General features: G+C 45.2%; 1 protein-coding gene across 6 annotated transcripts in view; it reads left to right on the forward strand.

Annotated features, from left to right (window-relative positions):
• LOC104276262 (core histone macro-H2A.1) overlaps positions 1-4,865 on the forward strand; it is a 35,660-nt gene extending 30,795 nt beyond the window's left edge. For all 6 annotated transcript variants that reach the window (XM_009872511.1, XM_009872512.1, XM_009872515.1 and 3 more), the window contains one exon: positions 4,111-4,865. In XM_009872511.1, coding sequence (XP_009870813.1) covers positions 4,111-4,276 — 166 coding nt within the window. In that variant the 3' untranslated portion in view covers positions 4,277-4,865. The remainder of the gene's footprint in view (positions 1-4,110) is intronic.
• The last annotated feature ends 6,448 nt before the right edge of the window (positions 4,866-11,313 follow it).

Below are 11,313 nucleotides of genomic sequence, written 5' to 3' on the forward strand. Positions count from 1 at the left end.
GGTTCAGCATTGACAGGTCTCATACTGCACAATCTTAAAGCGTGCAAATAGGTTAAAGAGCATAAAAAGAACTTTTTAGGATGCTATTACATTACTTCAGACTGTCAGTTTGATAATTTAAATTGGGGGTGTGGAGGAGAACATGGAGAAAAGGTGTTTATTTTACGTAGTTTTAGTGCATAATTAAACTTGCTGCAATATATGTCTTAGGATGGCCAGACAACGTAGTACCCGTTTAAGCACCAAACCTGAGGAGCCCTGATTCTCAGGACTTGCAGAGTCACTCCAGGCTTTCAGCCCAAATCTGTAAGTGGAATTCCATGCAATTTACATCATGGAACTCTTTCAGGGAAAAAAATTTAAAAAAATTTAAAAGAAAGAAGGCCTTCAAAAGCCTTTGGCGAGGTCTTTGAAAGCTGAAGCCTAAAGTTAAGGCTTTGCACAGGATGCTCAGTGCCTTTGAGAGTTAGATCACGTTCCTAAGAGTCCAGACACTGACGACATTTTTAATCTGAGGTGGATCGGGGAGAGAGGTTTGGAACACTTGGCCCGCACCGATGGCTCAGTGTGACGATCAAGGGCCAAATCTAGGCTGAATGGCACAGTTGTGCGTTTAACCCTGAACAACTGTCCCTTTTGAATTTGCCACGAAAGAATTTGGCTGATGTACAGCGAGAATATTCTTCCCATTGTGCCGTGTTGCAACACGAGATTAATTCCTGCATGTGCTGTGGGTCAGGGCAGGAAGCACTGTTGGAGCTTTGGGGTGAATGACAATAAAGAAATAGAAATTTCACTAGGATAATGAATTTAAGCAACTTGCATCAGACGAAGCTCCAAATAAAATTAATTTGGACGAGCAAACTTTGTGAACTGTAGAGAAATAGAGTGGAGAGATTGTCCTAACTTGCTGAATTAGCCGTCGGGTTCACAGGCTGGTCAGTACGAAGAGCAGTTTGGAATTGCTCTGTGGGAGAAACTGTTCCCCCTCGGGCTGGAGCAGGACTGAGGAAGAAGTTGTGTAAAAGTGAGACGATGTGAAGTGTTTTCCACAGAGCCCGTTCTTTTCTGGGGAGCTGCCAGCAAAGAACCATTCCCAACCCTTGTGGTGAAGTAGTCGGTTGGTGTTGGAGGATGCCGAAAGCCTGAAGAATCATGAGATTCAGGTCCCATTATGAAATCTGGTTACTGACAGGCAAGATCCTGAGCTCTCAGCTTGGCTTATGTGTGTCATTCTCACTCAGGCCAGTTGAAGTGGTGCTTTTAAAAGTTGGAGAGGGATCAACAGGCCTTGAGAAATATATGAGGTTGTGTATTGTCCCTTTTTTTCCTCTTAATTGGAGATATTCAAGCATAAACTAATTTTGCAGAGAACAGAATAGATCCTGACAATACTCTTTGCTTGTTTTTATGAAGTCAGAAGTGTTAGGGGGAAAAAAAAAAAGGCAAGCTTTTAAAGACAGCAAATGCCAAAGACGCCACATGTATGCAGCTGTTCTGGTACAGACATCTGTCAAGCAGACATCACCCAATAAGCCCACATAAACATTTTCATTCTCTTTTATAGTTGAGGAATGGGATTACATGAGGGCAGTTCAAATAAATCACAGGGGGAAATAAAATAGCGAACTCGTAGCATTCAGTGGGCCAGATGCTCAGCTCCAACCAACTGGCAGAAAGCACAAGTCGGGCGCAGTGCAGAGGTGGCCTGGAGTTCAGCCTGGCAGGGCCAGCAGGAGAACAGGGAAAGGAGAGCTCGGGATTGGAACCTAAAATCATCCTCGGAGTGGGGATTTCGGTCTGAGGCTCTGGCTTTGATCTGAATTGACATCGACTTGGTTAAAGTCTCAGTTTGCCTTTCCACGAGAATTTAACTCAGTCCAGTAGATCGACACGAGAGGCTCCTGTTTCTTGCAGCCCACACGTGCCCAATGGGCCGGCACCTTTCTTCTGATTTTTTCTGCTCTGTCTCTTTCCTTTCTTTTGGGAGGTGGTTCTCAACAAATGGTTTTAATCAGCTTCCCTGCTTGCCTGCCTCCCTTTGGCCAGGCTGCTCCTCTGTCATTTGCCCTGTTGTGGCCACCCTTCTGGGACACAACCCATGGGGGAGCTGTATTATTGCAGAGTCCCCTGCGAGTGGTTCAGGAGCGGTTTTGATGCTGGCCTGCGTGACAATTCCGACTCATTCCTCAAAGATCTGTTCAATATATGCCAGGATGCAGCATTTCTAAGTAACTCCTGAGTGCTGAGCTGCGGAGGCATGCCGAGTCCTGTCTTCTCCTCTGTGAAAGCCAACAGTAGGAAGTAACTCCTGTGTCAAACCTGTGCTCTCCGTTGATTAACTCGTCACACAGCTGAGTCTCCCTGACCAGCTCATTTGGCTTTGCAAGAAGGACAAGGGGGTTTTTTTCACAGGGCTTTTTCATAGTTTTGGAGGTTTTTTTTTCTTCTTCAGTAAAGAGAAAAATGGGCATTATCAGAAAAGAAAGAAACAGCATGAGCTATTTCATGCCATCATTTTTGAAATATCACAAGCATTACCTTCAGGCAGCGTGTATAATATCGCATTGCGGGCAGCACTACTACGGAATTGCTCTCAGAGTGCATTTTATGGTCAGGTAAGGTGCAGTAAGCAGGCTGTGACACAGGCCATTGCCTTTCTCATTTTGTGTCTTGTAGCCTGTAATGAGAGGGAGCGCACAACAGCATTTTATTGTCAGTGCTGCAGCGAGCAAACATGAAGTGATGTTGCACCTGTTAGTGCCAGAGGTGAACTGAGCTCAGCTTCTTCAGATTGCTGAGGAAACTCCTGAGAAACTCAGCCATCTGTGAAACCTCTAAACTATTAGTATTAATGACACTTTATAACAGGCAGCGTTGACCATGGCGTATCTGTAGGTGCAAGTCAAGTAACCAGGTGATGTTCAACTGGCTCTTTCAAATTCTGTTTGGGTCCTCAGAGCAGAGTGATCATGTCCCGTTCCCTTGAGGCTGATGCCTGCAGCGCCCTTGGCTGCAGCTCAGGGAGGGCTCAGGCTTCGGCCAGGGCGAAACCGCGGCCTCGTGGGCAGCAGCACTTCACTTATGCCACGTTCAAAGTGGTGACCGGGTAGTTTCAGGAGTTTGCTGTGGCCTAGAAGGCTCATGGTTCGGGTCACGCTTTTGCGCAGAGTGTTCAGCTTGTGCTTTGACCTGTTTTAAGAAGACATGAAATTTTCAGACTTGTAAGAAAGGTTCCCAAACGAGGCGCTGAGCTTTGGAATTCAGTCGCACACAGTTTTGTCACCTGAGAAAGCAGCAAGGTTTGTGCTGTCTGTCTGTCTGTCTGTGGCTTCCCCAGAAGGAGGGGGCAGGAGCTGCTTGTTTCCGCTTTGCTAGAGGAGTAGAAAGGCCTCTGGCTTTCAGATCTCCCCAGCTGGTTCCAAGCGGGTGTCTTTCATGGTATTTTTCTTAGGACTGTACTTAAGCCTGTAATTAAAAAGGATGTCAGACATGTTGGAAACGTTCCTGAGGTTGGCTTAGAAAAGCCATCAAGTCCCTTAAGCCTGTCCTCAGCCCTGACACATTAGGCTGGCGCCATCTGAACGGGGCGCACTGTGACCCGAGAGACTTGGCTCACCTTCCTTCAGCCTGCGTCCCTTTTTCTGTAAAATTTTGTGCTATATTATTAACCATTAATAGTGGTAAAACCATTTCGTACTCTGCCTTTTTTTTTTTGCTTCATTTTCCATATCAAGTTCTCTGCCCCTTTTTATTGTTCTGTAGTGGTTAGTTTGCTCTCGGGACGGGTTTGACTCTGCAACCCCAATGTGTGTGATGCTTTCCTGAACACTCAGGTTTGCTTGTCTGTTAAATGAGAATCATTGGGCCATCAGATATTGTAAGATTCAACCGGTTAGCGAGCGTGGACTCTGCATTCATATCTTGGGAATGCTTTTCTTCTGTTTGAACATTTTAAGTCTTGCCTAAACAAACATGTTTGTAGCTTCTAATTCAGACTGCAAGCCCTGGCATTGCCTGCAAGGTTATACCACCACAAGTTTGTTCTGCAAGTCTTGATTTTATTCTTTTTTTTTGTGTGTGTGTGTGTGTGTGTGTCTATCCTTCTAGAAACGGCTTCCCCAAGCAAACAGCTGCTCAGCTGATCCTGAAAGCCATCTCCAGCTATTTTGTGTCGACAATGTCCTCTTCAATCAAGACGGTGTACTTCGTGCTCTTCGACAGCGAGAGTATAGGGATTTACGTGCAGGAAATGGCCAAACTAGATGCCAACTAAGCCTAGAAAGCTGCAGTCCCAGCCCCCTCTTCTACCCATCGTCCTCCCCAAATCCTTAACTCATTGTGAAGCAGAGCATCCCTTATTTTAAAATTTTGCTCATCTAGGGGGAATAAAGGTGGGGTTTTTCTGCTGGGTTTTTGTTTTGTTTGTTTGTTTTGGGATTATTTTTTTGTTCATTTTGGTTTTACTTTCTAAACTGTTTTATGTTGGCACTGATAGCTGGCATTACTGCTGTTAATGCACTGTATACCAGGCATCGTCTGACCTTAGTGTAATCTAGGAGATTTTATAGTTTTATTTTAATGAAGTATGAATTGAAGCAGAAAGCTCTTAGGATTATGTAGTCTTTTACTCGTGAAAGAAACAGGCCAACCCTATTTTGTAACTGTGTTGTGGTGCTTTATCAATACATCGAGTGGCGTTCCTTTCATTTTTTAAAAGAACAGATGCTATAAACCTAATTTGTGTTTGTTTATTGTCTTAATGATAAATCTGGAAGAAAAAAAGAAAACAGAAACCCTGTTGTCCTTAATTATATTTACAATTTTGAAATGGTGTGAATTGATTTAGTAAAATGTTTGAACTGGTGCTGTTGGTGTACTGGAATTAATTTTTTTTCCCCTCCAGCCTTCATTTTTCTAAATTGTGACAAGTTAGTTGTGAGAGGGATGATGAAACACCAGGTCTGAGCCAGAGGCCTGGACACGGGGTTGGAGGTTCTGTGACCCGACCGGTGCCGCCCCGTGGCGCTCACCGGGACGTCTTTTTCCAGGGAGCATTGGTGCCTTGGATGCCCCCGCTCACAGTATGATTTAATTGGCTGTTTCATTTGGGAAGTTGAAGCCTTTTTACATCAAGCAAGGCCCAGGATTTTTTGAACTGGTTCCAGTCATTTTGTAGTGGCCTGTTTGAAGCCGTTCTGAGGGTTTTTTTCCACGCTCTTTATGCACCCGGTTTGTATTGTTACCACAGCATTTGCACAGCTGAAATCCAGACTGCCATAAACCTCCGTGGAAGCCACTAGTTTTTCAAGAAAGAAAAGTTTACACTTTCAAAAGCTGTTGCATACGAAGGCTCTCTCAGAAGAGGAAGCTCTTCCTTTGAAGTTTTCAGCCTGCTCTCTCGATGGGAGGCAGACGTTTCCATCTCTGCTGAAAACTTTGTTTGCTGAGGCAAGAGGACTTCGCAGCCACTCTGGATTGATCCAGAGCAGTCGGTGGACCAAATCTGACTTTTGGGTAAGCTCATGAATACCAAATATTAAAAAGGTGTAGCTTAAGCTCCTGCAAGAGTTTGGGGTTTTTGTGTAGAAGTCCAGCCTACTTGCAGCTTCAAAGTGCGCTGCTGTAGAGGAACAGCAGCAGCAACAACAGGAGACAAAAAGTCTAAAATAACGGTGTTAAGAATAACACATCCCCAAAGTTCAAAGGAGCAAAGAATGAATTAATTTTTGTGCCCCTAATGTATAAGGTCTTTGGCCATAATATGGGGTCAAATTTAAAGTTTTTAAATGGCCAAAATGCATCTGGTATTGTTCTGCAAAGAGCATTCAAGGGGCAACAAATGAAATCGGATGCAGTACTGCGGCACTTAGTTGTGAAACGCGCGTCGCTGCCCTGGCATCGATCCTTAGAACTGCACTTTCCACAAATGTCACTAGGTGTCACCAAAAGGACTGAAAAGTAGAAAAAAGTAGGCATGAGCAGTTATCTGAGGAAACACTCTCTGCAATAAAGGCCCTGATTATTTCAGCAGAGATTTTTAATATGGAACGTGTCACAAACTGAGCTCACAGGTTACAGCTTCTTGGTCTCTTCACTGTAGAGTTTACTGGGTAAAGTCTCACTTTTGTAAAGTCTCAAAATTTTAACGTCGGTAATAGAAGAAAAAACAAACGTGGTTGTGCACAAGTATTTTCAGTGTAGTTAAAAGTATTTAACAAATCTGCCCCTTACACTATTACACCACACGGGGGGGGCGGTGGGGGGGACAACTTTTGCCTTGCGACTAAGAAAATCCCGAAGCAAACTGAATTGTCCTTCAAATCACACCGACCTGCTACTTCTGGCCTCACGTGCCCTCTGCCTGTCTAGCCATCAGCTCCGTCAGTCTCTCAGATGATTCCCGTGGGATTGCCTGCGATGGGTTATTCGGATTCAGGCCGTTCTGCAAAAAAATCCCAAAATAAAAGGGCCATGAACAATACCCGCCTGGTGAGACTCTGAGCCCTCAGCACCACGTCCCAGTGGGACCAAAACCAGTTATCAAGGACTTTTTGTGTCGCCTTTAATGAGAAAGATGCTCTCCTGCCCATGGCAGGCAGGGCCACTGCCCGACAGCGTTCACAAAACCTCTTATTCAAACTCGTAACTATGGCCCCTGTAAAGTCACCTGCAGCCCTCACAGGGACATCACCGCATTCTTCCTCTCTGCAAGCACCAGAGCATCCTCTTCCTCCTCAGCACTCATTCACAAGCCTGTAAACCCCGAGGGAGCACCGTGACCCTGTTGCTTTGCCCCAGCCCTGTTCCATGGGAGTCCTTGAACCCCTACGTGGCTGCTCCCCAATCCGCTCGTAGCCGGGTGAGTCTGCCCGGAGGAGGTCTCCGACCCGGCCCTGCCTCTCGACTAGTGCTCACCCAGATCTCCCGCAGCCCGAAGAATCCTGCTCCGAGGTCCTCAGATCCAGCAGACTCTGCTGAGAAAGCCAGAGATCCCAGAAAAACCTTGAACTTGGCCACACAGGGCAGCCTGAGGAGAATATGGCACCTATTCAGGAACCTGAAAAGTAACGTACTGAGTTAAACGCATTAACAAGAAAAACAGGAGAAGAAATTCCTGCTAAGTAAGTTGTGCACTGCACAAGATCCCTTTGGAAATCTCCCCGAAAATTTGCTCGTTGTAGCTAAATGTGCAAGATCCATTTGCAAAAAATAAAAATAATTTTAAAAAAATCGATCACGATTTGGGAAGGCCACACACAGAAAACATGTCAGTGAAAGGTCCTTTAGAGCTTGTTTGCTTATTGGTAAATTCATTAGAGACCTTATCAGAAAACAGCAGTTAAAATAGACATTCACTCCTCAACTGTTTACTTTCAAAGGGTAATAGCATTTTGTGGCCAATAGTAGTTTCCACTTCAGTTTCAAATCCCATTCTCTCTTACATTTCTGTTTCTAGTCAACTGTCTTCTTCCACGGTAGAAAATCCATGGTAATACCATCCTTGGCGCACGCAGCGTTATGTAACTTTAGAAGTTCCCTCTGGTTTTACAACCTGTCATCCTCCCAGAGCTTTCCTCATTCTAAGTTGTCAGCCTGTACAATTTGTTGAGCTGGTGCCTGCTCTTTCTTAGATTTTCCACTGTACATTTCATCAGCAGCATTTAAACCTCTAGAGTAATGAAGAAAAAAATAATTGTTCTATTTAAGACAAATTATGGATTATTAAAAAAAATTCTAATTTTAAATTAGTAACTCTTTAAACCGTTTGAAAACTGACGGCTAACACAGCTGTGTACTGAATACGGGTCCTCCCACCAGCAGATTTCCCCGTCGCCTTACAGACAGCGCTGGTCGCACCGAGCCCGAGCCATCGCTTCTACCAAAAGAGTCCTGGGCCCTCCCCACCTGCCCCGCAGCCCTGTCCTGCCCACGGGGTCCATCCTTACACCGTGCTCTGAAACTCAGCCCCTGGGTGAAGAAATCCCCACTGGAGGAGGTCTCGTTTTCTGGTCGTTAGGACACGCCGGTATCTTGCAGCGCTTTACAAAGAGGTCTGACATCTGGCGAGAGCGGGGGGTTTCCTCGTAATGCTCCGTTTAGGTGGTTGTTTCCAGATTACGTTGGATTTCCATTTGCTACATGTGCACATTCAGAGGAATGCCTCCAGCTAACATCTTTAAGTTGTGTTATCACCTCAAACAGTGGCTACAAGACACGCCGGGTTGTGACTTTCCAAGCCCACAAGCAGTTGCTCCTGTGCTGTTTTTCCCCAGTTATTGATGACTCTTCCCACAGACTAATTAGCACTCTAATCATCTCTTGAATGAGCTCCCTGCCACAAATCCACAGAGCATCGTGTAGGCTCCCTTTTAACTAGCACATTGTAGAAATACAACCTAGCAAGGAACACCCTGACGGACAGCGTCAGAACATCTGTTCTCCAGAGATTTGTCATGAACAAGTGCTCCCATGTACGAGATTTCATCGTAATTACAAAATGTCATTCAAAGGTTTATCAGGAGCAGTATCAACATAAGCATGGTATGGAAATATCAAACTGAGGATATTAATAGCTAGATAGGTTGTCATAGCTTGTAACCTTTCAGCCTCCAAATGCACCAAGGAGGAGTCAGTAAAACAGGTGTGGTTTCATCCAAGTGTGAGAAAGACCAGAATCAGACTCATTAGGAGTGAGCAAAGTGCTTTTAGAAATGCTTTTTTTCAGTAAAAAGGGGAATTGGAAACCTTTATATTTGTGATCTCTCAAAAAAGACAGAGTACATACATCCAATACTACAAGAGATTAAGAATTCAGAGAAAATATCCCAAAAGGGAAAATAACAACATGCAGACAAACCACAGGTACCATCTGCAGGCTGAAGCGGCGTTAGCCAAACAGGCAGAAGTTCGCAGAAAAATAAGGTTCTGCTTTCCCAGCATTCATTAGCGCCAAGTTTTTGTGAGCTCACTTTCCCTTGATCCTAGCTAAAAATTGGGTTTTCTAGCCTGAAACCCAGCACTGACAGGAGCTGCAGGTGCCCGGCTGCCTGAAGGTCAGGTCTGTAGCCTGTGCTAACCAGTCACATACTCTGCTCTGTGATGGTTTTGCAGAGGACGGTAATACCTCGAGTTGTAACAGCAACTCGGAGGGAGCAGCATAATTGATAGGCCTGAAGAGTGCAGGTAAGTAGAAGGATTGCATTTATATCCCCGGCGTGAAACCCAACGGGAACCGGACTATCGCACGCTGGCTAAAGCGCTTGAAAATTGCCACCGATTCCTTTTTGTGCTGAGTTCTGCAGAGATTTAGTCCGTTCCTCCATCGAATCCTACTTAATGCCTCCACAACTCATGTTTAACCATTATCACTAGCAACGTGCTCATAAATGCTTCTTCCCTGTCAGATTCCACGAACAGGAATCAAGGGGAGACGCTGCTGCTGCTTCCTAATACGAAGGAAGGAGCGACGACGTTTCACAGCGTCGCCTGAGAAAACCCAACTCTTCCACACTTTTTCACCGGCCTGGTTAACAGAAGAAATTTGATATTTTTGTACCTTGAAATGACTGGCCTTCTTAGGCTTAGGAGAATAAATTAAGGTTGAGCCAGACTATGCCTCAGCTGCAGCGATGGGCAGATTGATTTGCTTTCCATCTGGGAGATTAAATTCCACTGCCAAAAAAATGGCACCAGCATAATTAGCTGTCAGTCAAGTTGCAAAGAGACAGACTATGTGGGATAATTGAAAGCCCTGCAGCTTCTCATTACATACTACAGTAGCCCTATTTGCAAATTTCCACCTAGGAGAGGTTCTCCGAACACGGTCAGGTTTGCACTTATTCCTCCTGACACGTTCTTCAGAAGGGAAACAGGAGTATCGGGCGGGGATGGATTAAGTGTAAGTAACTTTCACTTAACCTAAGTTGGTCGTAATATATTTGTCAACAGCCCCTGACAACTCCACTAGGCTTTAGTTGCAAGCAAATCCAAACAGCTGGAAGAAAATGGTATGTCTTCAACTCCGCTTATGCCCAGGAGACACCTTTACAGGCATAAAAATCACCTCCCTCCTTTTGCTTTTCTCTCATGGACTATCTTTCCCTTATGAATCCTCTTATTCCACAAATTGTAATTCATAATGAACCTATCAGTACGCAATATTACAAACATATGGCTCATAAAGCAATCAACTCTTCTTTTTTTTCCTCTTCCATTTCACGAGGCTTGAGCACACCTCAGCGATTGCCGAGCATACAGGAAAATTTAGGAGAGATGGGTAGATCTGAAGATCGGCCACTGCCAAGGCTGTGGGGTCATTTCAACAATGGGGCAAAGTGTAAAATACATTACAGAATTCATCCTAAAACTGTAGGGAATACATAAACCAGAATTTCCTTCTGAGGATAACGAGAGCCAGCACCGCTCGCAGCCTTTTTTTTTAGGATGAGATGTAGTTTCTGTTTCTCTTCCTCCCTTACCAATAAAACAAAGACAACTAGGCCCATCACACTAACCAATTCCCAGTTTTTTAACATGGAAAAATGGCTGCCAGCTCTGGCTGAACGCCTCGGCCACCCCCTGCTCTCCAGAGGAGGAGGCAACGGCCACTTGCCTTGCAACCAGCCCCGCTTCGATCCAGTCTGCACTCACTGCGCTTTTCATGTACCCGAGGTGGGAGGGGATGGGGGCATTTTGCGAGCTTCACCTGTTTTTGAGGCTTCCAAGTTCTCCAAACCGGAAAAGTTGGTGCTTCCCACAGAAGAGGGAGCCAGTGTCACACCTCCCACACGGCTCCAAACCCTCTGAGCTAATAAAGCCCAGCCTAATGCACTAATAACTCTCCTTAAACCAGAGCTTTCATTATAAAGCGTAATTTATGTTCACCTTTAAGAGCGCTGCAAACCTGAGCCCTCTTAGAGGCAGAGATTTGCCTCTTGCCTCCCTGCAGCACTTCCTCAAAGCAGGGAGTGTTTCCAGACCTGACGGGGCTCACTGGTGTGAACTGGGAGCCAAACTGGGAACAGAAACAGGTGGTTCACAAAATGACTGAAGCTGAAGTAACTGGTTTGCTGCTGTGATGTGGTAGAAGCCTGGCTTGGCACGCGAGAGCAAGGCAGAAAATGGTGTGAAACTATTTCTGATTATTCGGGCTCCATCAAAAATATAAATAGGTCAATCTACTCCGATGTCTAGAGGGAGCAAGTCAGGATTTTACAGAGCTAGGTCTCACGCTGGTTTACCCTTACGTGCGTCAGGAAAGGGAAAATTGCCCCTCTTGTCTGTGCACAATGCTCCTTTATGATTTATTGG

Source organism: Apaloderma vittatum, unplaced genomic scaffold (genome assembly GCF_000703405.1).
Source record: "Apaloderma vittatum isolate BGI_N311 unplaced genomic scaffold, ASM70340v1 scaffold6097, whole genome shotgun sequence".
NCBI lineage: Eukaryota > Metazoa > Chordata > Aves > Trogoniformes > Trogonidae > Apaloderma > Apaloderma vittatum.